This window comes from Ylistrum balloti, unplaced genomic scaffold (assembly GCF_031769215.1).
Source record: "Ylistrum balloti isolate Yb309-2 unplaced genomic scaffold, AGI_CSIRO_Ybal_v1 Utg370026, whole genome shotgun sequence".
Lineage (NCBI taxonomy): Eukaryota > Metazoa > Mollusca > Bivalvia > Pectinida > Pectinidae > Ylistrum > Ylistrum balloti.
The window spans coordinates 1,206,653-1,233,636 of NW_026782091.1; the positions used below are offsets into that span (position 1 = coordinate 1,206,653).

General features: G+C 34.0%; 1 protein-coding gene across 1 annotated transcript; it reads left to right on the forward strand.

Annotated features, from left to right (window-relative positions):
- Nucleotides 1-581: 581 nt before the first annotated feature.
- On the forward strand, nt 582-22,410 carry LOC132548759 (eukaryotic peptide chain release factor GTP-binding subunit ERF3A-like). The gene is made up of 14 exons (XM_060212639.1): nt 582-836; nt 3,138-3,224; nt 5,189-5,332; nt 5,592-5,625; nt 6,431-6,508; nt 6,667-6,847; nt 7,403-7,557; nt 9,533-9,679; nt 9,940-10,033; nt 10,970-11,050; nt 12,939-13,040; nt 14,812-14,883; nt 15,351-15,612; nt 18,230-22,410. Exons 1-14 carry the CDS (start codon nt 647-649, stop codon nt 18,271-18,273), a joined length of 1,671 nt encoding a protein of 556 aa, XP_060068622.1. The 5' UTR covers nt 582-646; the 3' UTR covers nt 18,274-22,410.
- The last annotated feature ends 4,574 nt before the right edge of the window (nt 22,411-26,984 follow it).

Sequence of the window (26,984 nt, forward strand, 5' to 3'; positions counted from 1 at the left end):
TGTCAAGTGACCAATTTTGAACACAGAATTTTACTTTAAATCACATAGTAACTGGATATAAAATACTCTTTCTTAGAAAACTTCAGCTTAAGTGAAAATTAGATAAAACATTTGATAATTTTTAGTATCAGAACTAAAACGGTTGAATGGACAGTGACTTAGTTATGACTTGGATTGGGTGTAACGATGTTGTATCTTATTATTTCCAATTCGGTCGTGTATGTAGGTTGCTTCCTATTAGAAATAATTATCGTTACGTTGCGGAATATATCGTAAAAAAAGAAGTTGAATAGTGAATAGCCAAACATTTAAATGGCTTCATATTTTCCCGCCAATTTACATAAGCTAAACAATTAAATGCCATATAGTAGTTTCGTAGCTTTTTATCACCTTTCGAGTTTATATGTTTTCTTTGGTCCATTAGTAATATTTATTTCCTTCTGCTATTTATTTAAATTTATGAGACGACGTTTAGCTAGAAGTTTTGTTATCATATTTGTAATTCCAAGAAGGAAAATAAAAGAACTTCAGGAAGTGCGCATGTAAAAGCAGAAGTGACGTCAGATCGAATCTCCACGCGGTGGGAAGTGTTGCAATCCCTTTTGACATCCCAGTTTATTGTGAAAATATCAACACAGGGATACAAATGGCTACAGAAAATGGAGATAATGGGGCTCCTGACTCCTGGGATCAGGAAATTGATAGTCAAAATGAAACCGATCCTGGAAAAGAATTAGCTCAACCCCTGTCATTTCTGAACGTCAATGCGGCTCCTTTCGTCCCAGGCCAAAATGTGTTTGCTACGGAGTTCGTCCCCGTCGCATCAAAAACAGACGGTACTGGCGATTGAAAATACCATTTCTTTATGAGTTAATGCGGTTATCAACGGATTATCAATTACATTTTTGTTTGAATTGGATTGAATCTGTGAACGTGTTTACAATTGGTGATAAAATGGTTGAGTGTTGGATGGGTTCTGTCAAGACATATGGTTTGTTGTACAACAGATGCTTTGCCTAAACGCACTTAAACTGTATATCAATGTACATTTGCCACTTATTACATCACTAAAGTCTATAAGTATTACAACGTTACGCGGAGTCTCTATTTGGGTTTATAAGAACGAGAGAGGCCTTTGAGTTTGAAGTTTATATATCTAACAAGGAAACACACCTGTTCTGGGATGATGGCAACTAACTCCAGATGGGAATGACTACTAAATTTATAACCATCACTCATTCTGATTCGAACTAGATAAGTGATTAACTATTTAATGATCAAACTGTAAGGAAAATATATTTTTTATGTTGAATTATGGATTAGTCCAGGGACTAAGATGAATAAGAGAAATCAATCCCATTTGAGACTTCTTTGGATTTTATGTTTGTTCACTGAGCAGTAAAGTCACCGAAACCCCTTCCCCATCTCATTTGTTATCTAATCTTATTTACTTATGCCCCATACTGATGTTACTAGAACTTTGTATTGACGAGTCTGACCTTAGTCATTTTGTCAACCGATGAGAAACACATCACATTTTCATAACAAAAGTAATACTAAAAATAGGGAAAGTACTCTGACTTTTAATGCTGTTTATATAGGGATGATAATTCATAATTTTGGTATAAGGTAGTATTTCAGTTGTAAATAGCTTAAACATGCATTTTTTTTTAAGTTATAGATATCAAGCGTTGCTAGAAATTGTTTGTCACAACCAATTTGAAATTTAAGCTTTTTACTCTCTTTTTTTGAAAAAAAGATTTGCTGAAACTTTTGGAGAAAAATGGTTTATAAGCACAGTAAGGCTAATTAACTTGAATGTCTTTACTATAGCATTATAAAATGATAAAGGAAGTTTCTTTTCCCTCGGTTATATACATCCCTGATTAGTCTGAATTGTTATTATTGATTTGCTGAATGTCAGAGCTATAGCCCTTTTAAAAAATGAGAGAAATAAGCAACCTGTGCCAGTTTGAACATTTAAGCTATAATCATGGAAAGAATGCATCATTTTCAAATGTATGCAGCACACAGATAAAAAGATCTCCACATAAGACATGGCATTAAATGCCTATAAAGGGGAGGTAAATCGGCCAGCTAAACTTTGGTTGGAATTCAAGTGACAGTTATGGAAAGAACTTGTCAATTGCTTGGAAAATAAGGGTATGAACTTGATCATGTGACTTACAAGATCTGATGGTACCCAAGATACTTTCCCAAAGTTATGATGTATGATATTGGAAAAATAAACCAAATAGAAATAAATGCACTTTCTGAGCCTTTAGCACTTTCAGTAACTTTTGCTGCTTTTTTTAAAATAAAATTTCTGCAAAGTTATAACTTTGATGTAGTGACACCATTGATTATGAAATATTTACAATTTTTTGACTGAACTTCTGAACAAGTGCTTGAAGGATTATACCAGTGAGATTATACTCCTCTGATTTGAGGCGTGGTAAACAAAATAAACAGATTGAAATGGGAAAGGCTTTTTTTGGGCGAGTAAATTGGTATTGTGAAGAGGGAAGAGACCTTTCAATTTGTATGGGGCATGCATATGAAAATGACCCATTTCTTTGTGTCCTTTCTGATCTGCCATGGCACCATGTTGTACACAGATTATGGAGTGCATGATAAAAATTGAACTTGTATGTTTCTTTTAGATGGTTTTGAAAGAGTGAAGGATAGATATGTGAGGTGTGAGTGAGCGAGTATGTGTGTGTGTGGTTTTTAAGAGATTTAAAAAATAAACTAGCTTGGAGGAATTAACTAGTTATGTTTAGGCTTTGACAGAACAGGAATGAATACAAATGTATTCTAAGAATAATTTTTAGCATTTAGCCCTTTATTGTAATTTTGTCTGATGGTGTATTTTGAGTTGGAGGCTTAGTAAGAACTACACCTTAAGTCAGAACTGAAGTAGAATTTTTAACTGGTTTGTTATGATAGTGTGTTGTGGGCATGTAAAATTTGTATAGTAAAAGGTATATATGATGAATCAACTTCTAAATGACTAATATTTATATTTTGACAACCTGTGCAGAGTGAAAAATCTTAATCTCATCAGAAAAGTCCAAAAGTTTTCCCAGTGTTACATCAGTATCATTGCATTTCTGTTTGATCTTTTCTTTGGTCAGATGCAACTCCAAATGAAGGCACACCTACTGATGAGTCTGGTAATGCTGTAGGTGATGAGAACATGGAAACAGAGCAGGAACCAGCAGGTAAATAAAGCTCAACCCAAATGAAATTATTGGTGTTGCTGGAAATTTATCATAATGGACAATTTTAAAATATCAATGGGAAAAATGCCCTCTTAAATCTGTGATTTTAACCCCCCAATCGTTTTCTGTATCTAAAAATGATGTTTTTCCAAAACTGAATAGAAAATCCATAATACCTTTCCATTTCCTAAGAAAGTATTTCCTTTTTTTCTGCAATTGGTACTGTTCGGGGACTACCACATGTTTGTGTGTTTTTAACCCCAACCACCCACGCAATAAAATTAATTCCAATACCCATGAAAATATACAATAGAGTTTTTGCCAAACCTTAATCACTCCCCTAATTAAATTTGTTACTTAAAGCCAACCCCTACAGGATTGAATTTACCATGTCATCATCACAGCCACCCACAAAATTGTCAGGCAAATTTGAAATGGCAAATTATTTGATTATGTTAATGTTTTATAGATTTTATAGATTAATAATCTACTAGTTGCTATAAATATGCTGGAAGTTTGCAAGGAAAGGAAGTATGTTGTCATAGTTGGCACAGTAATGTGAGATAATAATTTAGCCAATCAGTCTCAATCCCCTGCCACACACATTTTATTATGGAACTGGCTTTATAGAGATTTTCTGTTTGTGAAAAAAAGTGAAATATTTTGTAAATAGTGTTGTACAACTTTTTCTTATAAAATCACTTTGATACATATAACATCACATTGATATCTATAACACCACATTGATATCTATAACACCACATTGATATCTATAACACCACATTGATATCTATAACATCACATTGATATCTATAACATCACATTGATATCTATAACACCACATTGATATCTATAACACCACATTGATATCTATAACATCACATTGATACATCACATTGATATCTATAACATCACATTGATACCTATAACATCACATTGATATCTATAACATCACATTGATATCTATAACATCACATTGATACCTATAACACCACATTGATATCTATAACATCACATTGATACCTATAACACCACATTGATATCTATAACATCACATTGATACATCACATTGATATCTATAACATTGATATCTATAACATCAAATTGATACCTATAACACCACATTGATATCTATAACATCACATTGATATCTATAACATCACATTGATACATCACATTGATATCTATAACATTGATATCTATAACATCACATTGATATCTATAACACCACATTGATATCAATAACATCACATTGATATCTATAACATCACATTGATATCTATAACACCACATTGATATCTATAACATCACATTGATATCTATAACATCACATTGATATCTATAACATCACATTGATATCTATAACATAACATTGATATCTATAACATCACATTGATATCTATAACACCACATTGATATCAATAACATCACATTGATATCTATAACATCACATTGATATCTATAACATCACATTGATATCTATAACATCACATTGATATCTATAACACCACATTGATATCTATAACACCACATTGATATCTATAACATCACATTGATATCTATAACACCACATTGATATCTATAACATCACATTGATATCTATAACATCACATTGATATCTATAACATTGATATCTATAACATCACATTGATATCTATAACATCACATTGATATCTTTAACATCACATTGATACATCACATTGATATCTATAACATTGATATCTATAACATCACATTGATATCTATAACATCACATTGATACCTATAACACCACATTGATATCTATAACACCACATTGATATCTATAACATCACATTGATATCTATAACACCACATTGATATCTATAACACCACATTGATATCTATAACATCACATTGATACCTATAACATCACATTGGTACAATTGAGTAGATAATGACATGGCAGTATAAATCATACCTATAACATTGATATGATTGAGTAGGTGACGATTGGGCAGCAGAAGATGAGGAGGACTCGGAAGAAGTGGTGGTTAAACCCATAGCCGATACCAAAAAAGGAAACTCCGGACCACAAGAAGTTGAGGTGAAGAAGGAGCACATCAATGTGGTTTTCATTGGACATGTTGGTAAGTAGAGAAAAAACTGTACTTTGAGCCAGAAATATTGATTATGAAAATTGTTAGAGGAATAATACTAGATTCATTTGTAAAGTGCTATCTTCAGAATCCCACTACTTAGAAGTCTGGGCCAACAGGAGGGATAGTGATCATTGCAATTAAGAACTTTTTTGGTTTTGTTGTTTTGTTTATGTGGTGTAATGTTTGATTCTAGAGAGAGGGATTATGCATAAGACACCTGTATGTTAAACTTGATTCATTGTTTCAGATGCTGGGAAATCAACGATTGGTGGCCATATTATGTAAGAAACTTAATTCATTCTTTGTTAAGTTAATGGATTAATGAAGAATTAAATGACCGTACATGTGACATGACATGAGCCAAATTTTGAAACAGTTTTCAGGCTAAACGAAATGCAGTTATGGTTTCAGCCTATTGTCACATCCTTTGGAACTAGCTGTTATTACTAATCCTAGCTTTGTGATTGGTAGAAATATTCCAACGATTTATCAGTGACCCCTGGCAGCAGTGGTATGCTATAAACAAAGTGGCTATCTTTTCAAAACAGTGTCACAATGAGACAATCAATCATAATTAAAATAATTGCCAATATTGAGAGACTAGGTGTTCATGAACATATACAGATTAAGGTTTGCGTCAGTTTCGCAATAGAAACTGATAGAGGACTCATCAAGGCGGGACAGTATGGTAAGACACACAAAATTATGGGATCGTTGACCTCTATTCTTAGAGGTCTATCTGAAAGTCGGCAATCAGTGACAGTAATAGTCGTAAAAACTTTGGAAAACATAGTTCAAAATAATCAATACCGTTGTGGATATCATGTCCACAATACACCTTTTTTTTACTAAATTTAAAAACATTTTGCACAAATTTCACTTATCAAATGGAAACTGTACTCAAAATTTTTAATTTAGCTGTTGATAGTCATCTTCTATTTATGTGTTTCATTGTTTTTGTATGTGATGGATTATATCTCGCATTTAAAGTAACATTTATATACCATCAACATGTTCAGACTTCCAGTAATTTTAGTAATTTGATTCTGACTTTTGATTGCATGAAATTGTGAATGATTTTTTCAGGTATTTAACTGGAATGGTTGATAAAAGAACACTGGAGAAATATGAACGAGAAGCCAAAGAGAAAAACCGAGAAACATGGTCAGTACTAAATTTTTTATAAGGGTTTCACATACCTTAAAAGTCTGCTATTTTTGTTTGGATCAATGTTTTCAATTTGAACAATAATATATTGTCTGTTTAGGTACCTATTATGGGTTAAAGATTTTTTTGTTTTTATCAATTTTTCTTATATTTAGGTACCTTTCATGGGCACTGGATACAAATTCAGAAGAACGAGAGAAAGGCAAGACAGTTGAAGTTGGAAGAGCATACTTCGAAACCCCAAGTAAACATTTCACAATATTAGATGCCCCAGGTCACAAAAGTTTTGTACCCAACATGATTGGAGGAGCATCACAGGCTGACCTGGCTGTTTTGGTAAGTTGTTACGATCTGTACATCTGATCATATAACTCTTTCTCATGACATCTTGAGAAGTCCCAAAAAAGTGCCCCCATATCCTTAATGATGTCTTGAGATGGTAAATATGCCTTCTTTCCTTGGTGGCATCTGGAGAAGACATGAAACACACTGTTAGGCATGGTCATATATAGGAATTGGCCAACAAAAGCATTTTCATTTATAAAAATAACAACATACTCGATGGAAATTGACTGGCTTATGCCAATTTGTTTACTCTGACAATAAAATGGGGACTTGGATTCTACTTTCGATTTCTGAGGCAATAATGATGTAAGAGGCAATTGAACTATTATTTCTTGGGTATTACCCACAGGCTTTACAATTTAAAAGATTAAAAAAATTGATATCTGCAGGCTGCCTGAAGAAATGTATTATGAAATAATGACTTCAAGAGAAATTTGGGTTTGATTTGAGAAAAAGATATTCCAAATCATCTTTAAATATTTTAAGTGTTTTTGAAAAGTTTCTGGGTGTCATAATTGATCTATTTGTGATAATTTTTACTTGCAGGTCATATCAGCGAGACGAGGTGAATTTGAGACTGGTTTTGAGAGAGGTGGACAGACTAGAGAACATGCTATGTTGGTTAAAACTGCTGGCGTTAAACACTTGGTCATAGTTATCAATAAGATGGACGATCCCACAGTGCAATGGTCAGAGGAGAGGTAAGGTTTTAACAGATTAGGTTAGGAGGTATAGTCCAGTAATGAAAAAAGATCAACTTGGAATAACAGGAACAACATCAGAAATGAAATGTATTTCAAGAACAATATTGGAAAAGGAAACCGTATTTCCAGGAAATATATTGGAAAAGGAAACCGTATTTCCAGGAAATATATTGGAAAAGCAAAATGTATTTCAAGGAACAATATTGGAAAAGATAAACACATTTTCTGGAACAATATTTGAAAAGGAAAAACATTTTCCAGGACAGACATATACATTAGAAAAGAAATCCGTTGAGGATTTGAAAAGAAAGCAAAGTCAGAAAGAGTATAATAAAAATTAATAAGACTGAAGGCATTGTAAAAAAAAGAGGCAAGACAATAGAACTTTTGGAAACAATTGGAGATTTAGGTACCTTAAAGCTGAATTATTAAACAGCATCAGACAGCTTTTTCGACCTTGTAGGACTTGTCAATGATGCTAGGGGTCTGAAGTACAGAAACCTAGGCTGCAACTGAGAAAAGCTATTTTGAGTCAAAAGAAATGTCAAAATCTAACTGGGGAGGTCCATAAGCCCCATAACGCTATATACTGTAGCAAGAATACCAAGCACCATCCATCAGTTTGTGATAACTTGTCAATAATAACTTCAAGAAATACTCAAAGTCCATATATTTATTAAAGAGCAGTCTTCTAAATTATACAACATGTGGCTTTCCTCTCTATCACTCTGTGTAAAAGTTGCTAGCAGAGCAGGAGATAAGCTTGCAAAATCTTTTGTGGCATTTATGATGCAACTTTAATTTATGCTAAATGGTGACGTTAACTTGTAAGAATAGATTAAATAGAATCCTAAGCCAGATAAGTAAGTACAGTCGCTGGCTGAGCACATCTGACTAGTAAGGTTAAATTTTATGGCCTTAGAAGCTTTTCCAAAGTCACATGTTCAAATCTGACCAATTGGCTCCAGTACTGTTACTGGTCCTTTGTCCATTTGGCTTATAAGCAATTTGCACATAAAATAATACTAAATTATCACTTGTTCATCAGAAATAAGAACCTAAGAAAGATTTTATAAACTTTGAGTTACTGGAAGTGCACTGATTCAACTTGGACTCTTAACATAAATAATAAAGCATTCCATTTGGTACAACATTTTTCTAAATCACTCTTCCATAAAGAATTCGAACAGTTTATCACTATACCTCTAATTACTTATTCTGATACATAGTTCCCCTTCATCAACAAAGATGGCTTCTGTGAACAGAACAACATACATTTCTATTCTTATGATTATCTCTCTTCAACTCCGCTGTCAGGTTCAGACAGTGACAAAGGTGACAGCATATTGCATTTGTCATATGACTTAATACTAGGCATAGTAAACTGAGGTTCTTAAAAGTCCACACCTGTCTTTGTGAATCAGTAAATTCCCTCCATTATGAACACTTTTATGATGAATCTTATGATGTTTGTTACATGATCGCCAATGATCCATAAATTCTGATATATAAAAGCCATTACCTAACAATCCCTTTTATACCCTTTATACAAGAGGTATAAGTCTACAAATAACAATTACTAACTCACATCTCCAAGTCAGAAGAACATAGTTACAAGATATTACGTCTATTACAATATTTCGTAATTTGAAAGGTGGATAGAGTAGAGAAATAGTATATATATTAGTAATTCTTCTCAGATGAATTGATGGGCTTATAACAAGACATGGTTTTTTGCCATATAGACATAGAAATCGGTTATTCTGGATTATAGTACAAAACCACAGTATCAATAACAGGTGTTGATGACTGTTGATGTGTTCAGAAACTTTATAACATCACTTGAATTAATGCTCCCCCCCACCTTCTTTCCTTTAAACTGAAGACTGTGACAGCAAGTCTTTAGATTAGTTCAATTTAGAATATACAGCTGATTTAAAATATAATGTGTATTCCTCTTTTTCCTTGACAGATATAACGAATGCAGGGAAAAACTGATCCCCTACCTGAAAAAGTGTGGCTTCAATCCTAAAACAGATTTGTATTTCATGCCAGTCTCAGGGCTAACAGGAGCCTTTCTGAAGTTTGTACCTGATGAGAGTGTCTGTCCATGGTACAGGTAGGCTGTTGTGGTTGACAAATGAAAAGTCCATGTAAACTTAAGTAACTTCAATAATTCAACCATGTTGCAAATGAGACATTTGTAAAATGTATTTGAAAGTGTTTCCAGGATGAAGTGTTGATGATGTTATAAGATTGTATTAGGCTGAAAACATAACATTTTCGACCACAATTTGTAATGTATAATTCTGGCTCAAGTATTTTAAATTCATATGTAGAAAAAACAATAATTGATTTCACTGACGACTTCATTTTCAGAGGACCATCACTTATTGATTATCTAGATGACCTGAACTCTCTAAACAGATCGACAGAAATGCCTGTTAGGATGCCTATTGTGGATAAATACAGGGTAAGTGGGAAAGGTCCATGTACACTTAGTCAGCTGTGTCAGTTCATACATGAACATATATTTGTAGCAGTAAATATCAATTATTACGTCCCTCACAATGAAGGTCATTCGTCTGTCCATAAATTAAAAGCTGTAGTCAGGTACATTATTGTTTCAGAAATGGACACTGGCAAAACATTCCTGGCCTCTGTTTGGTCATTCAATTTTTACCAAAATTATCTGATTTAGACCAAATTATCCGATTTAAACCAAATTTGTTATTCAAAGGATATAAGTATATATATTAGTGTATGTGTTATATTACTATGACAACCAGGCTAAGATAAATGATAGCCTTTGATTGGTTAAAATTTAGACATTTGCCCAATTTTGACCATATTTAGGTATAAGGGGATGCCAAAAATCACTACATTTGTTTTATTGTCATGACAACTGCTGAGGCAAATAGTGACCTCGTATCAATTGCAATTTAGATATTGTCTGTTTTTTACCTAATTTTGTAAATAAAGGTATTAGGGAATGCCAATTTTCAACTGTCTTTGACTTTGTTTCATCAACTTTTGATCAAATTACTGAGGTCTGTAAATCTTTGGGGGTATTAGTTATACTCAGGATGACAGTTCTTGTTGTACTTCGTTAGGTCTATTCTAGTGAAACATCTATCCCATTACACAACTCCAGGTTTATATTGCTGGGATAGCCTTCAATTTAATTGTAATAAATTTGTATTTATGTTGGAATATCTGAAAAAAAAACTTGCCCATGTTTAGTGAATTACCAGCTTCACGTGCCATGTCTTTCTCAGCCTGTTGTCCGAGTCAGAATTGAAATGTTAACTTTTCAAATTTATTTCATTATATGATTGAAACCATGTTATAAATGAATTACTTAAGATTGTACTTTTGTTACCTGAAATTTTATAACTTGATTTTAAAGGATATGGGAACACTTTTACTCGGGAAATTGGAGGCTGGTGTTATAAACAAGAACATGTCTTTAATGGTGATGCCAAACAGAGTAAGTACAAAGAGATTTATATCGTAGACTGATCAGGGGGATAAATTCACACAAATTCATATTGTAGACTAATCAGGGGGATAAATTCACACAAATTCATATTATAGACTGATCGGGGGGATAAATTCACACAAATTCATATTATAGACTGATCAGGGGGATATATTCACAGAGATTCATATACAGAGATATTGTAGACTGATCGGGGGGATAAATTCACACAAATTCATATTGTAGACTGATCAGGGGGATATATTCACAGAGATTCATATTGTAGATTGATCAGGGGATAAATTCACAGAGATTCATATTGTAGACTAATCAGGGGGATATATTCACAGAGATTCATATTGTAGATTAATCAGTGGGATAAATTCACACAGATTCATAGATATTCACACAGATTCATATAGACTGATAGGGGGACTAATCAGGGGGATAAATTCAGAGATTCATATTGTAGACTGATCAGAGGGATATATTCACACAGATTCATATCGTAGACTGATCAGGGGGAGAAATTCAGATTCATATTGTAGACTAATCAGGGCGATAAATTCACACAGATTCAGAGGGATAAATTCACACAGATTCATATTGTAGACTGATCAGGGGGGATAAATTCACACAAATTCATATTGTAGATTAATCAAGGAGATAAATTCACAGAGATTCATATTGTAGACTGATCAGGGGGATAAATTCACACAAATTCATATTGTAGATTAATCAAGGGGATAAATTCACACAGATTCATATTGCAGACTGATCAGGGGGATAAATTCACAGATTCATATTGTCATCAGAGATCATATTGTAGACTAATCAGGGGGATATATTCACAGAGATTCATATTGTAGACTGATCAGGGGGATAAATTCACAGATTCATATTGTAGACTAATCAGGGGGATAAATTCACGGAAATTCATATTGTAGACTAATCAAGGGGATAAATTCACACAGATTCATATTGTAGATTAATCAGTGGGATAAATTCACACAGATTCATATTGTAGACTAATCAGGGGGATAAATTCACACAGATTCATATTGCAGACTAATCAGGGGGATAAATTCACGGAAATTCATATTGTAGACTAATCAAGGGGATAAATTCACACAGATTCATATTGTAGACTGATCAGGATAAATTCACACAGATTCATATTGTAGACTGATCAGGGGGATAAATTCAGAGATTCATATTGTAGACTGATCAGGGGGATAAATTCAGAGATTCATATTGTAGACTGATCAGAGGGATATATTCACACAGATTCATATCGTAGACTGATCAGGGAGAGAAATTCAGATTCATATTGTAGATTAATCAAGGGGATAAATTCACACAGATTCATATTGTAGATTGATCAGGGGGATAATTTCTGAGATTCATATTGTAGACTGATCAGGGGGATATATTCACACAGATTCATATCGTAGACTGATCAGGGGGAGAAATTCAGATTCATATTGTAGACTGATCCAGGGGGATAAATTCACAGAGATTCATATTGTAGACTAATCAGGGGGATATATTCACAGAGATTCATATTGTAGATTAATCAGGGGATAAATTCACAGAGATTCATATTGTAGACTGATCAGGGGGATATATTCACAGAGATTCATATTGTAGACTGATCAGGGGGATATATTCACACAGATTCATATTGTAGACTGATCAGGGGGATATATTCACACAGATTCATATTGTAGACTGATCCAGGGTAAGATAAATACTTATATAGTAGATAAGAGACTACAGGCAATGGTAACATACTGTACAGGGTGATGACTTGAACAGGTCAGAATTTGCAGAGCATCGGTTTTTTGGTCTAATGAACTTGATTGAATTTGACTACAATCTTATTAATCTTTTGCAGGCTATAGTAAAAGTTAATCAACTGTACTCTGATGAAATAGAAACAGAGTTGGCTAACCCAGGCGAAAATCTCAAAGTCAAAGTCCAAGGGGTGGAAGAAGAGGTAGGTGTTATGGTGTTCAGTAGCGGGCATCATTGAATAAGTCGAGGGCAGCAAGCATGCCAAACAGCAGGCAAAAGTGATGACTTCAGCACATCGTGAAATGTTTATAGATATAGAAACCCTTACAAAGTTTGGGAAATGTAAACATTTTGGATAACAATTTTCTGCATATGTATTGGAAGAAATTATGAGAGAAATAGGAGAATGAGAAGTTATATAAAATTTCCATGACCAAGTGAGTATGTTTGTACTTAAGAATTGGATTGTGACTGGTACTCTAGTTAAATATTCCTGACAAGGATCGCTGTGGAAATGCTTTTTCTCTTGCATGGGCACACGGGTTGTAATATTACGAGTCTCTAGTGGAGAAAGAAAAGTAGAGGAAAGGAAGTAGTGTATAAAGTGTTAAATACTCAGCTGACAGAGCATGCTTCATTGTATCAGATGATAGAGCTGTGGATTATTACACTTAAGACCCAGGTTCAGTCGCTGTTGTGGTTCTTGGCTGATGTAGTATGCTTCTTTGTACCAGTTGATAGAGCTGTGGATTATTACACTTAAGACCCAGGTTCAGTCGCTGTTGTTGTGCTTGGCTGATGCGGCATGCTTCATTGTATCAGATGATAGAGCTGTGGATTATTACACTTAAGACCCAGGTTCAGTTAATGTTGTGGTGCTTGGCTGATGTAGTATGCTTCTTTGTACCAGTTGATAGAGCTGTGGATTATTACACTTAAGACCCAGGTTCAGTCGCTGTTGTAGTGCTTGGCTGATGTAGTATGCTTCTTTGTATCAGTTGATCGAGCTGTGGGTTATTACACTTTAGATCCAGGTTCAGTCGCTGTCGTGGTGCTTGGCTGATGCGGCATGCTTCATTGTATCAGATGATAGAGCTGTGGATTATTACACTTAAGATCCAGGTTCAGTCGCTGTTGTGGTGCTTGGCTGATGCGGCATGCTTCATTGTATCAGTTGATAGAGCTGTGGATTATTACACTAAAGACCCAGGTTCAGTCGCTGTTGTTGTGCTTGGCTGATGCGGCATGCTTCATTGTATCAGTTGAAACAGCTGTGGATTATTATACTTTTGACATAGGTTACTGTTGTGGTGCTTGGCTGGTGTAGCGTGCTTCTTTGTAACAGTTGAAACAGCTGTGGATTATTATACTTTTGACATAGGTTACTGTTGTGGTGCTGGGGAGGAATATGTTTCCCTTATTTGTTACATGTCACTTCCCAGTATCTCCTTGGTATAAGACAGGTTTAGTTGAAGGTAAGAAAGTTAAAAGGTTGACAAACGTCGGGTATTGATAGAGAGCCTATTACATCCTTAAGTTTCAGTTATTTTTGTTGCTTGGGTTCACTGTGGTAACGACATGTGAAGGCTGAGATAAGTTACCATGTAGACTCCTCTCTTTACTGTAAATGACATTTGTTCACCATCAGTAATTAGAATTGGTCATTACAAGCTTACAATTGTATGTTTTGTTCTAACCAATGCCAGCCATATCCTTTTTAAGATTCTGGTAAATATTGGGGAAATGTCTTTGATTCATCATTGAATAATAATGACAATATCTGATTGCAACATGAATAACAATGTTTGTTAAAAATAAGAACTATTAAAATTTGATGGAAGATGCATTTCAGGTGTTTTCATACATTGTATTTATTGCACTGCGCTGTACACAGGCTAATATAAAGTGCATGAATTTAGCTATCTGTGTTAGAATCTGCTACGATATTGAAATGATTTTGCTTATTATTTTAGGACATATCACCAGGCTTTGTGCTCTGTCCGATGGAGTCTCCATGTAACACAGGGAAAGTGTTTGATGCTCAGGTAAGTGTTATTGTTGTTACTGCTGAGTCTGAGAAGGAAAGGGATGTTCCTGATTTATATAACCACCATGGTACTAATGTCTCTTTCTCTGTTACTGTTTCAAACTCAACGGATATCAAATCCTACTTTTTAACAGGTAGTATTTTAATTTTACATTGGTAGAATATCATTATTTATTTTCACCAATTATCAGAATACTCCAATATATTAAGGTAATCCCAATAAAGGTCAGAGATGTCTGTTGTCTGTCTTCACTTCATAATTTCACTCTCTTATCATCACTAGTCTTCATAAAATTGTATCAGTTTCTAAATTTCCTTAAATTAAAACATATTTCAATCATACTTGTACAAAAGTATTAAAAATAATTTCCAACATTATGATATGATATTGTAGCACCAATGAAGAGAATTATATGTTAGTGTCATGAATTCATTGTTGTTTAATCTGTTTTGAATCTGTTACAGATTGTGATACTTGAACATAAATCAATCATCTGTGCTGGATACAGTGCAGTGCTGCATATTCATACGTGTGCGGAGGAGGTGACACTGCGCGCACTTCTGTGTATAATTGACAAAAAAACTGGTGACAAAACCCAAGTGAAACCTCGCTTTGTAAAACAGGACCAAGTAGCCATAGCTCGTATTGAGGTGAACGGTGGAATGATCTGCCTGGAGACATTCAAGGATTTCCCACAAATGGGTCGTTTTACATTACGCGACGAAGGTAAGAGGACAATCATGGGGCTTGCCCTTTGTTTTCCTTAATGGCATTGTGATTATACAGTTTTGGGAAGAGTTACTGCCCTTCGTTTTTTCATTTTTTTTTTTTCTGCTCCCTCAGTTTAATACCAATTTCTTTGGATATTGATCAGCTTGAGTACCTGGTACCACAACATAACTTTTGTTCTTGTGAATAGCATATTGTTCCAACAATATATGAAAATGTTATTGCCTTTTATTTTTTTCAGCATTTTAATCCTGTCTTGGAGATTTCTTTCAGTTCTCTTCCCATTTCTTTAACTCTTTCTGTACCCCTATCCCAGTTCTGGTTTCTGTACAGACAGTCATAATTAGGCTAACCCTTGCACATGCTTGCAAAAATGGCATTTTTTATGTGGGTTTCAGAGGAGATGTAATTCTTCTAGAAAATACCGATAATCACAAGCTTACCTTGTTATTTCTTGTACTGTTGTTACAGTCATGTATTTCTTCTTTTTTGGAGCATTATCACTGAATTAGGATTATTAAAAGTAGAGAAATCAAAAAGTTTTTGTCAAAACCTGTTATCATGCAAACTTCTGCCAAACACAATTTTCAAGCCAGGCCCGAAACAGGGTTTCTTTTGATTATGGAAGTACGAGCTTTGTTGGACATAAACCCAGTTTTATTTCTGATCATTGCAAGCATATGTAATAACTTGTGTTTCACAACTTTATTAATATTTTGGCTGCAAATTTGCAATTTGACAGATTTAAAATATTTAGATGGAATCAGCTGTTTACATTGTTCAAATATAGATGTGTTTACGAAGCTGACATTTGTCGTTTTAATGACTGTTTCAGCACACATTCAACAGTCATTTGTATTAATTAAAAACTATGATAATCAGCTGATAATATCATTCACAATATATGTGGCATGATCCACAGGCACCTGTAAACAACTCGAGCAAAAATTCCAGTCCTTGATTTTTGATTGAGTTGTTTTCAGATACAGGAGCCTGTTCTATATCTCACTTGTGATGCTATTACATGTTCAAAATCCCAGGGAAAAATAGAGCTTTTTATTTTTTATAGATAAAAACCAATACAATAATTTTTTTTCTGAATAATTTTTTTTAACAATGCCAAAAAAAAAGTGTATATTGGCTTCAAAAATGTAAAGATATTGTAGAATTACATCCCATTAAATTTTGCAATTTATTGTCAATTTCATATATGTTTTTTTCGTTTTGGCTTGATATTAAAATGTCAGTACATTTAGTAGTTCTCAAAGAACCATTGAGTTACTGAAAACATTCTTAAATAAGTTTCTTTGTCATAACATCCATTCCCATAACTATCATTTCTTCTGGCTTTCCTGCAAAGCTACATGTTGAACATTTCGACAGATCTGGTTCACAAATTTTCTCTGGCTCTTATACAAGATATATGCCATTTGTGGTGAAAGAGAAAGATACTTTTGACGGAAAAGATACACTGTGATATTGAAAAGTAGTTATCACGATTTTTTTTATGTAAACTTTATAAATATGTGTTTGAAGAAAGCAAACATAATAGCTGGGCCATTTATTCAGAGAGAGTTTGTATTAGATTGAGGAGTCAGTGAGTAGACATCAGTGAAACATGTGCTGGGTTTATTGTCCCATGAACAGCCTGGGTCCTTGTCGTTGGTAGATACTGACTGAACAAAAAATGTGGGTGTGTCCAGCATCTCCACCTCAGTCTATGAAGCCCGCTACTGGGTTAATGTGGGCAAGTGGAATGTCATCAACACTTTCAGAGTCCTCAGACAATTTCCAGGTTGGATCCACTAATATCATTACTGTAATCTAGGAGTTCAGTCCAACTTTCTTTATCTGTTACAGCCTCAGCAGCCACAGCAAACTTTCTTGCCACCATGTTGTTTACATTAGTGATACCCAATTAGCAACTACTTGCGGAAGATTGGAAGAAAATAGATCACATAAAAAATTGCATACTTTTCACCAACCAAATTCTTCTAAACTAAGGAAGCCCAATTTAAGTGATAATTAATTTGGTAATATGTCTATCATCTGCTGTTTACCAACTGATCAGAAAAAGGCCATCACACTGTCTCTTGTGTGTATACCTTAATGGAGATAAGACGTCACATATTTTTGTTGTATATGTACAACAATGGGGATCAGGGAACTCATTTTTTTGTTGTATATATACAAAAATGGTACGGAAAGAGTTAAAGCTGTGTGTGCCCTATTTACAGATAACACTGCTTTCTCATTTGACATCTTGACTCATTATTAGTAGTTAACATTTGTAATCTTTTTGATAAATCCTGAATATTTCTTGGGCATTGGGCTGGTGTATATTGTTTCGCCAATCTGTACTTGTAGTTGTATTAATAATTGAGTCAATAAAAGCAAAGAAATAATGTTTTATTGATGCAGCGTGGAAAACTCTGTTGGTTTATAAAATCTTGATAATGGAAATATATTTACAGTTCCCTGTATTTGTATCCATCATGCTATGTGTGTATCTTGTGTCTACCATCCTTGTATGAATCTACCCAGAGGATATTAACACCAAAACAAACTTGTATTCGTAATACAATTAAAATGTGTTTCTTTTGTGTTTTCCCAGGAAAGACCATTGGAATAGGGAAAGTGTTGAAGATTATTAACTAAATACTGATGGACATTAACTAGTGCTGGAGGAAGACTCGCCACATAATGAAAAAATAGTGCTGGGTTGAATACCTCCTTAGAAACAGTGCAAAGAGGAATCCTTCTCAATGGATGAGACACGGACACTGATTGTACATATTGATTTGTCCATAGATATGCTGACATTTTTGGATCCAGGAAGTGCAACTTGTGCTGTTTTTTTGCACAGAGAGCCTGCTATATGGATTTTGTTGATTTGCCAACTTTCATCATTCAAATGACGATGTTGATGTCTTGGGGGACGTAGAAGACAAACTTAGAAAGTCTGTCTGTCAGTCTGTATACAGCATTTTAAACCATAATCATGTTTGGTATTTCCTCTTCATCATAATTGGGATACAGTGAAACCCTGTTGTAAAGTCCACCTGGGTGACTGAACAGCAGTTCTATAAACAAAAGTGACCACTCAGAATTCCTAGAAACAACATTTTTCTGTTTTATCACAACAAGTAAATAACAATAAGTACATAGAGATTGTACCATTACCGGAACGTATTAAAAGTAAAACCAGCATTACACAGACATACAGGAAACAGTTCTGGGAGGTGAGATGAAGTAGTCTGAATAGCAAGGCAGCCTGAAATTTAAAGTTGTTTATGAGAAAGGTTTCTCTGTATATGTATCTCATCCCTCATAAAAAATTATCTATAGCACTCGGATGTTTAAAGTTGAATGTGCCTTTATCATAATCAAAGTTCCTATTTTCCATGAGGAACCTGAAAATTGTTTACGATGCATCCTTCATCTATTTATAATCATTATACAATTGAAAAAAACTGGTGTGAAGAAAAAGAGAGAAAAAAGCCAGAAATGTAAAGATATAAGAAAAAAACCTATTCGAAATTGAATATTTTGTTTTTATTTTGTCCTTTTAAATAAATTTTTTACACAAAATGAAATGTTGCAAACAATTTGTGAAAGACAGACTGACAGACAGATGAAAAGAAATTTCTTTTCAAAGTGAAAAATATAAAGGTCACTTTTTGACAATAGCTTGGCAAGGGTTAATCTAGAAGAATAATTGTGTATTTCCTAAGTGGCATGTCCTCCTCTTTGAAGAAAAAAAAAAGAAAAAAAGTTGCACCAGAAACAAGAAAAATTTACTGAAAGTGTGGAGCTCAGGAAACCTATTTCAGATCCTTTAAATCATGCCAACATTAAGAAAATATTATTTGATCTTATCTCAATAATTTGGTATCTTTTTCATCTTTATGAATATCATATATTTATTCCACACCCCATGCCCATTCTGATGAAAATTTTGTAATTTTTTTTATTGGCCAAAATTTCCCTTTCCAAAAAATCTGAAGTCCCAAAAGTTTAATTTCCTTTCCACTGCAGATAGTTTTCTTTTTATTCTAGATTAACCCTTGCTTGAATTTCCTCCTAAAACTCTGTTAAAACATTGGTGAAGCATTTCTCTACCTTAAAGTGAATAGTTCTGCTGTAAGGAAGTCAATATATCTTTGCTATGTTCAGATGGATTAGAAAGAAGTAATATTACTCTCATATTCACAGTCAGTTTCACATAAGTGAGCTTAATTCAAATTTTTTTTTTTAATCTGTTTTCATACAGACAATGGTGCATTTTTTACTCTATGCCAATTAAATTTCATTTTGATTTCAAACTTATGTCATCTGGTCGAAGATTATAGCAATACAAATATTTAGGTTTTCACAAATTCTTTTACCTGCAGCCGTAATATTGAGATATGGCTACACTGATGAAAGGTATCTTTTTTTACCTCGTTTTAGATGGTTATCGGTCTTTAAGCATTGAATTGAATTGTTGATAAATGAATTTCTTTACATAGACTAGCAAGTGGTAGTAAATATTTAGATTATTAAGCACAAATGAATGTTGATGTTTTGTTTGAAAAAATGTTTTTATTTTTTGGAGTAAATCTGTAGAAATATTTTCTCTCCCAACAAATATCTGTCCTACCCCTGACTCCTGGTTTGTATAGGGATACTACTGAGGGAATTTCATTGATAATTTGCTTAAAAATTATCTGCAGGAAATTCAGGTATTGGTAATGAAATGATAGTCCAGGGGTCAAGTAGATGTTTTACTAGAATGGCACTCAGTTGCTTGTTACTTAATTAATTAGCTATAATAGCTAGTCTAACTTTTCAATAAGATATATTTTGTGGACATTTTTTTTTATATTGTACAATAAATAGAGACAAAGAGTTTCAAAAGTTTTATCTTGAACAGCCTTTATTATATAACCTCTAGATTTTGTTGTCTTGCTAACTCTCTGTTCAGAAATCAAAATGTCCTAAATACTACAGTTTCTTTGTATTAAAAAAATTGAAACCTTTTTGCAGGAATCGTTGTAAGTGCTGTGTTTAATTTATGTTTTGCTACATGAAATGGTTTTAGAAGTATTGTTGTATGTCACCCTCCCTTTCCTGAAGTTTTTCATCAGTTATTTCCCTTTGTTTTGTACATATTACTAGGTGGTGATAATTGCCACTAGTTGGTTGACATAAATTTTTGATGTGGATTGTGAGGTTGTATATCTGAAGAGTATGACATGGAAGGGATGCCTGGAAGCATGTGCTCTGTGTGAGAGACTAAGTGAAAATTGTTGTTTCCGAAATAATAGATGTTTACAGGTACTTACAGATGCGTGGTAAGCCTCTTGTTGGTGCAGTCGTGACATTACAAACTGTTAGCTTTATCATATAGGTGTGGACCTGGCATTTTGTTTCAAAAGTTTCCCACAAAGTTGTTGAAATGTAATAGTAATTCATGTGACATGAGTTACTGATGATTTAGGATGGTATATTTTAAAATATTTCTGCAATTACACAAGAGGCATATTTCTGCTGCTGTCAATACGGAGAAATGGTAAGTTAATAGCACTGGCTGTCAATAAATTTCCTTAACACACAAAAGTTGGAGTAGATCGCACAGTAAGTGACATTCATTATAAAAAATTTGTCTCTTTGTGTTTTAAGTTTTGTGACAACATTTGAATTTCTCTTTTTAGGAATTCTGAAATTATATATATATATATATATATATATATTATTTTGGTTTTATTTATGAAGATATGTAGATAACAGAACACAGGATCCCATTGTTTGAACATCCAAGATGTCACTGTGTACCAAATCTTTTAAATTCCTTTAAAATCTCACAACTTTCATTTACAGTTAGTTCCTAAAAATCTTTGTATCTGGTTTAAAGTTGATTAATTGTACACTCTAAAAAATTGAAATTTGAACATGAACATTTATTGTAAAAACGATCAAATTAAAAATTCATTTAAAAAATATTCAAGTTATTTCAATCAAATGTCTCGCATCCAAAATGATTTCATTCCTGTCTTAGATTGATGAAAGAATGTGGTGAGGAGACAGTTTGTTAATTTCAGTAGTCGTTTCATAACCCATGTACATTGATCTATAAGTACATACTAAAAAAGGATTTCCGTTTGAAATATTTCAAATAAGGATTATTGTTGTCTGCTTAACCTCTTAAGAGATGTAAGAGAAATGTTCACAATTCATAAAGAATCAAAAGTATATCCAGAAGTTTGTTAAAAAAATTGCTGCTTAATAAAATAATTGAAAAAAAAACTGTTTCCATCCTGTGAGGTTTCACAAAAAGTTACATGTATGTGGAAAATGTCAGTTGTAGCTGGCAGTGATAACAATATTGTTGGTGTTACGTACCAAACAAAATTTATTGCTAATAATTATTTGAAGATTTAATCATATTTGAAAAAAATATTTCAGGGATAGGGAAAGGAACCTTTTCTTGTACATACAGGTTATATTTACATAAATAATATATAGATTATTAAATCTGTGCACTTTCAAGCATAGCTTATGACTTACACACTGCAAGCACCTGCTCATATTGTCAAAGTTAGAAAGGCGAATGTTTAATCCATTGTTAAGAAAAATTATATGATTACATTATGATATGAAAAGTTTTAAGTTTTTCAGTATGCCTGTTATTAATACAGAAATCATGTTGGTCGAGCAGATTGTAAAATTTGATCACATTTTCTTGAGAAACCTTTGTAAAATAATTGTAGATCTTGACGAAATTCTTAATTAAAAAAATGCAGGTATCATGAGCCGATGATTTATGTTTGTTGTTTGTGAAGAATTTATATGTTTTTGTTTACATTTAGAGAACTATCATATGCAGAACCATGTCACAAGTGTATAGTAAATGCTTTTACTCTGCTTTTCCAATTTTTCCTTGAAGGAATTTTCAAATCGCACTGTGTCTGTGATCTGATGGTGGTCTACTGTTTAGGAAGTCTTTTAATTGTTATTTCTTGAGAAGTTCTTGATGGATCTTTTTAAAAACAAAATTGTGCGTTCCCTGTGATCCCTAGTTGTGCAATTTTGATTTTGGGACTGACTAGAAAATTGATAATTACTGTTTCTTTTGATTTTGAGACTGATCAGATTATGAAAATGACAGTTAGATCGTCATCAATTTCCAACTATGAAATATTTTACTATTTCTTTAGAAGGTCTCAATGAATGATTTTCAAATTTTATATATATGTAGATCTCATTTTAAGAATCCACTCAGTCCCTAGTGTAGTTGTGTTTTGTCTGTATTTGAACTGAGGGTCATCAAAGACATGCGCTTCCAGAATGGGCTGTTGTTGTGTGTAAACCTTTTCTTTAAAACCTACTCTTTCATACCTTGATGGATATCAACCAAATTTGGTCTGATGCATCATTGGGTGAGGGTAATGATTTCTTGTATTTAGAATTTTTATTTGACCCCTAGGGGTCAAGGGACGGGGCCCCAAATGGAAGTGCTGGAATTAGATTTAAAACCTTACTCCTCCTTACTGCCTGAATGGATTTTAACAAGCTTTGGTCTCATTCATCAGTTAGGGTAGGCAATTTCTTATGTTCAGAAATTTTGATTTAACTCGTAGGGGAAATAAGTCAATCTTTTGCTTCAAAACTACTCTTTTTTTTTTTAATGCTGGAATGGATTTCAACCAAATTTGGTGTGAAACATTGATAGTTGGGAATCATTTCTAAAATTCAGAAAACTAATTCAACCCCTAGGAAGTGAGACAATATTTTCCTTCAAAATGCTACTCTTTCTTGATGCTTGAATGGATTTCAACAAGATTTGGTGTGAAACATCATTGAGAGTGGAGAGCCATTCAGAAAGTTGATTCAACTCTTTGGGACTTGGGGAAGAGGGGGCCATAAGGGGAAGTTAGACAAAAAATTTTCTTCAAAATGCTTCTCTTTCTTAAAGGAATGGGGGGGAGAGTGGGGAATCATAGAATTGATTTGACCCCTAGTTAATAGGAATGACCTTGATCTATTTGAAAGGTCGCAGGGATCAAATAAGTTAATATCTTTAAAGGACTTCTTCTCAACAACCAAAAGGCCAAGGATGATTATATTCGGCCTGTAGCACGCTAGGATCAACTTTGTTAATATGAATGACATTGACCCACTTTCAAAGTCACAGGTGTTAGAAATAACGAAAAGGACCAGGTTGCTGTAGAGTATTTGAGCAATTTATGACTATGCCTATTATGCCTATTTTGCCTCTTTCATATATAGGTCTTTATAGTTGGATGACTGTTAAGGTCCATGGGCCTCTTGTTTTGTTATGCTGCGGAAAATATTTTGACGGACGGATGAATAGACGAACGCAGGGATGGACCAAGCGGCATCTATACGCTCTCCTATTGGGAAGCATGATAAATAAAGTGGGAAACAGGCATTCATCTTTGATTTGACAAAGTAAGATTATTGCTATTTCTCGAGAGGTATTTTCCAATATACAATTTTAGGGGTTAGAAAGAGAAAAGAAGGGAAAATATCCATAGTATGAAAATGAATAAAGATTATATAATGGTGGATCTCTTGTCTTAACTTACTCATTCTGAATACAGATATTCTCTTGATGACTTCAAAAAACTTTTATATGTACTGAATGTACAGGTGTATAACACCTCAGGATTAAACAATATTTCAGTGATTGAGTCTTTCAATCAAAACTGTGGATTTTGAAATTTTTTAGAAGTTTTTTCCCCCTGTTTATTTACAAATTCATTACCTACACTTTGAATAATGAAATATTTACTATGTGTTGCTATGTCCATCGATATTTAGTCAAAAGCTTGACCCTTTTTGAAGTATGAACATTTTGTACAAGTGGTGGTGAATATGTATGTTACACTGTAAAATGACTGATAAGTTCATTCATGATCAGATTTTGTTTATTACATGTTTTTTCGCTTACCATAATCAGTAGATGGGCTATTCAGATCACCCTATGTTCATGGCCAGTTGTCTTTCCATCTGTAAATAGTTTTTGTTATTGCATTTCTTGAGGACAAGATCGATTTAATCAAATTTCATATGTAGGTTTCCCTTTGTCCCTCATTTTGCTTGTTTGAATTTGGGACTGATCAGGAAAACAAAATGGCTGACAGGTGGCCATCTTAAACCATCAAAAACAGATGTCTGAAGAGAAAAGAAGGGAAAAGATCCATTTTTTAAAGAACATGTATAGATCGAACAATGGTGGGCACCAACATCTCAGTGATCTCTTGTTTTTAGCTCACCTGTCCTGAAGTGAAATTAGTTTTGTTTAAATGATTGGTCTGACCCCTGTGGGGCCACATGGGCAAGGCCCAATGGGGAAAATCTAATAAGTTCATTGAAATCTATCTTGTTCATCAGGAATTGCAGAAAAATGTCCAAATTTGGTCAGAAGCATGCTTGGATGAAGGGATATCTGTTTTGTATAAATGTTGGTGGGACTCCTCTTGGGCCAGAGGGGTGAGGCCCACTGGGGAAAATGTATTAGTTTATTTAAAATCTGTCTTGTTCTTCAGGAATTGCTTAATAATGTCCTGACTTCGTCTGAAGCATGCTTGGATGACGGAAATCTGTTTTATATAGATAGTTGTTCTGACCCCGCCTCCCCCTCCCATCCTTCCCCATGGGGCTAGAGGGACAGTGCCCAATATAGGAAAATCTGTTAATTTCTTTACAATCTATCCTGTTCTGGAATTGTAGAATATTTTCTATGGTGGCGTAGGCTGGTTGACACAGGTTGTCACCAGGGTAACGCAAGTAATTCTTGAGAGTGCCTCACTTCGCTGAGAGACACACATTTACTTTGTCTATGAGGATTGAGCCGGTGTGTTATATCATCAGTTGCCTACACAATATGCTACACCTCATCATCTTTGTTTTGCTTCTGTTACCCTGTCGGAGATCTCATTGCTCTTTTGGTTTTCTGTAATCTTTTATAATAAAATGCCACAGGCCTACCTAGAACACAGAGATTGATGACTGGGGATATTACAAACTGGCTTTTAAACTGTTACACAAATTTGGTCTGAGGAATTTATGATTGAATGGGAATCAGTTTTTTGAAGACAGTTTGGGTTACGTCCCCTTGGGATCAGAGAAATGGGGCCCAATAGGGGAAATAGAGGAAATTTTTTAAAATCTTACTCCTCCCGTAGGTTTGGTTTGATTTTGCCCAAATTTGACCTGTAGATGCTTGGGTGAATGGAAATCAATTTTGTATTAAAGATTGATCTTGGCTCCCTTGGGCAGGAGGGGTGGGGCCCAAAATAGGTGATAGGGCAAATCCTTTATAATCATTCTTCTTATCTTATGTGAGAATGTCTGGATTCTGTCCCAGTTTGGTCTGAAACATGATTGGAACTGAAGATGTCTTGGTTAAGTACATCTTATCCCCTTTGGGTAGGCCTATTATGGGGAAATAGTGTTTAAAATACTTTTTGTTTATTTGAAATTGATCAATTTCAGCAAACTGAACCAGGTGAGTGATACATGCCCCATGGGCTTCTTGTTTATCACAAACAGGTGTAGAAACAACACATTTGACACCATTTTTTTGGCTTTGGTGAAGGTATGAGTAGCAAGGATTGACCACTTCTAAAATAAAGTTTAATATATTTTACGAACCATTGAACGATGTGAAATACCTCTTTTACAAATACGATATGATGTGTGAGATAAAAGTTGTATTACTATGATGTGTACTACAGTATGAAACTGTTTGTTCTGTAATCTTGTGAGTTTTGACTCAGTGGTGTCTGTTTCTGCTTGATCACCTATGTGTCTGTTCATCCATCTGTCCATACCTGTATGTATTTATTTGCTTGTCTGTCAGGCTGTCTGTTCATATCTACGTGTTCTTTGAGTAGCTGCTTACCTCTCAATTTTCGGGTGACAGCAGATGTCACAAGTCCATGTTTGTGAATTAAAATTGACTGTGTTTACAAAAAAAGTACCTACCAATTTTTAGGTCATTTTACCTGAAGGGTCATGATGACCTATAGCCATTGTGCTTCGTCCGTCGTCCCTGCAGTGCGCTGTGTGTAAACATATGACATTTCAAACTTCTTCTCACTGGTGGTATTGAACTGAAACTTGCATGAAATGATCCTGAGAGGGTCCTGACCAAGTGTTGTTATTTTTCGCCATGGCTGCCATCTTAAAAAAACATATTTAAAAAAACTTCTTCTCCACTTCCACTGGTGTCTTTGAGCTAAAAATAGGTGGGAATGTTAAGGAAAGGTAGTCAACAAATTGTGGTTATCTTTTTACCTTGTTAAAACTTTGATACGGCAGCCAGAAAGGTCATTTTATAACATGATTGTGCAATCATG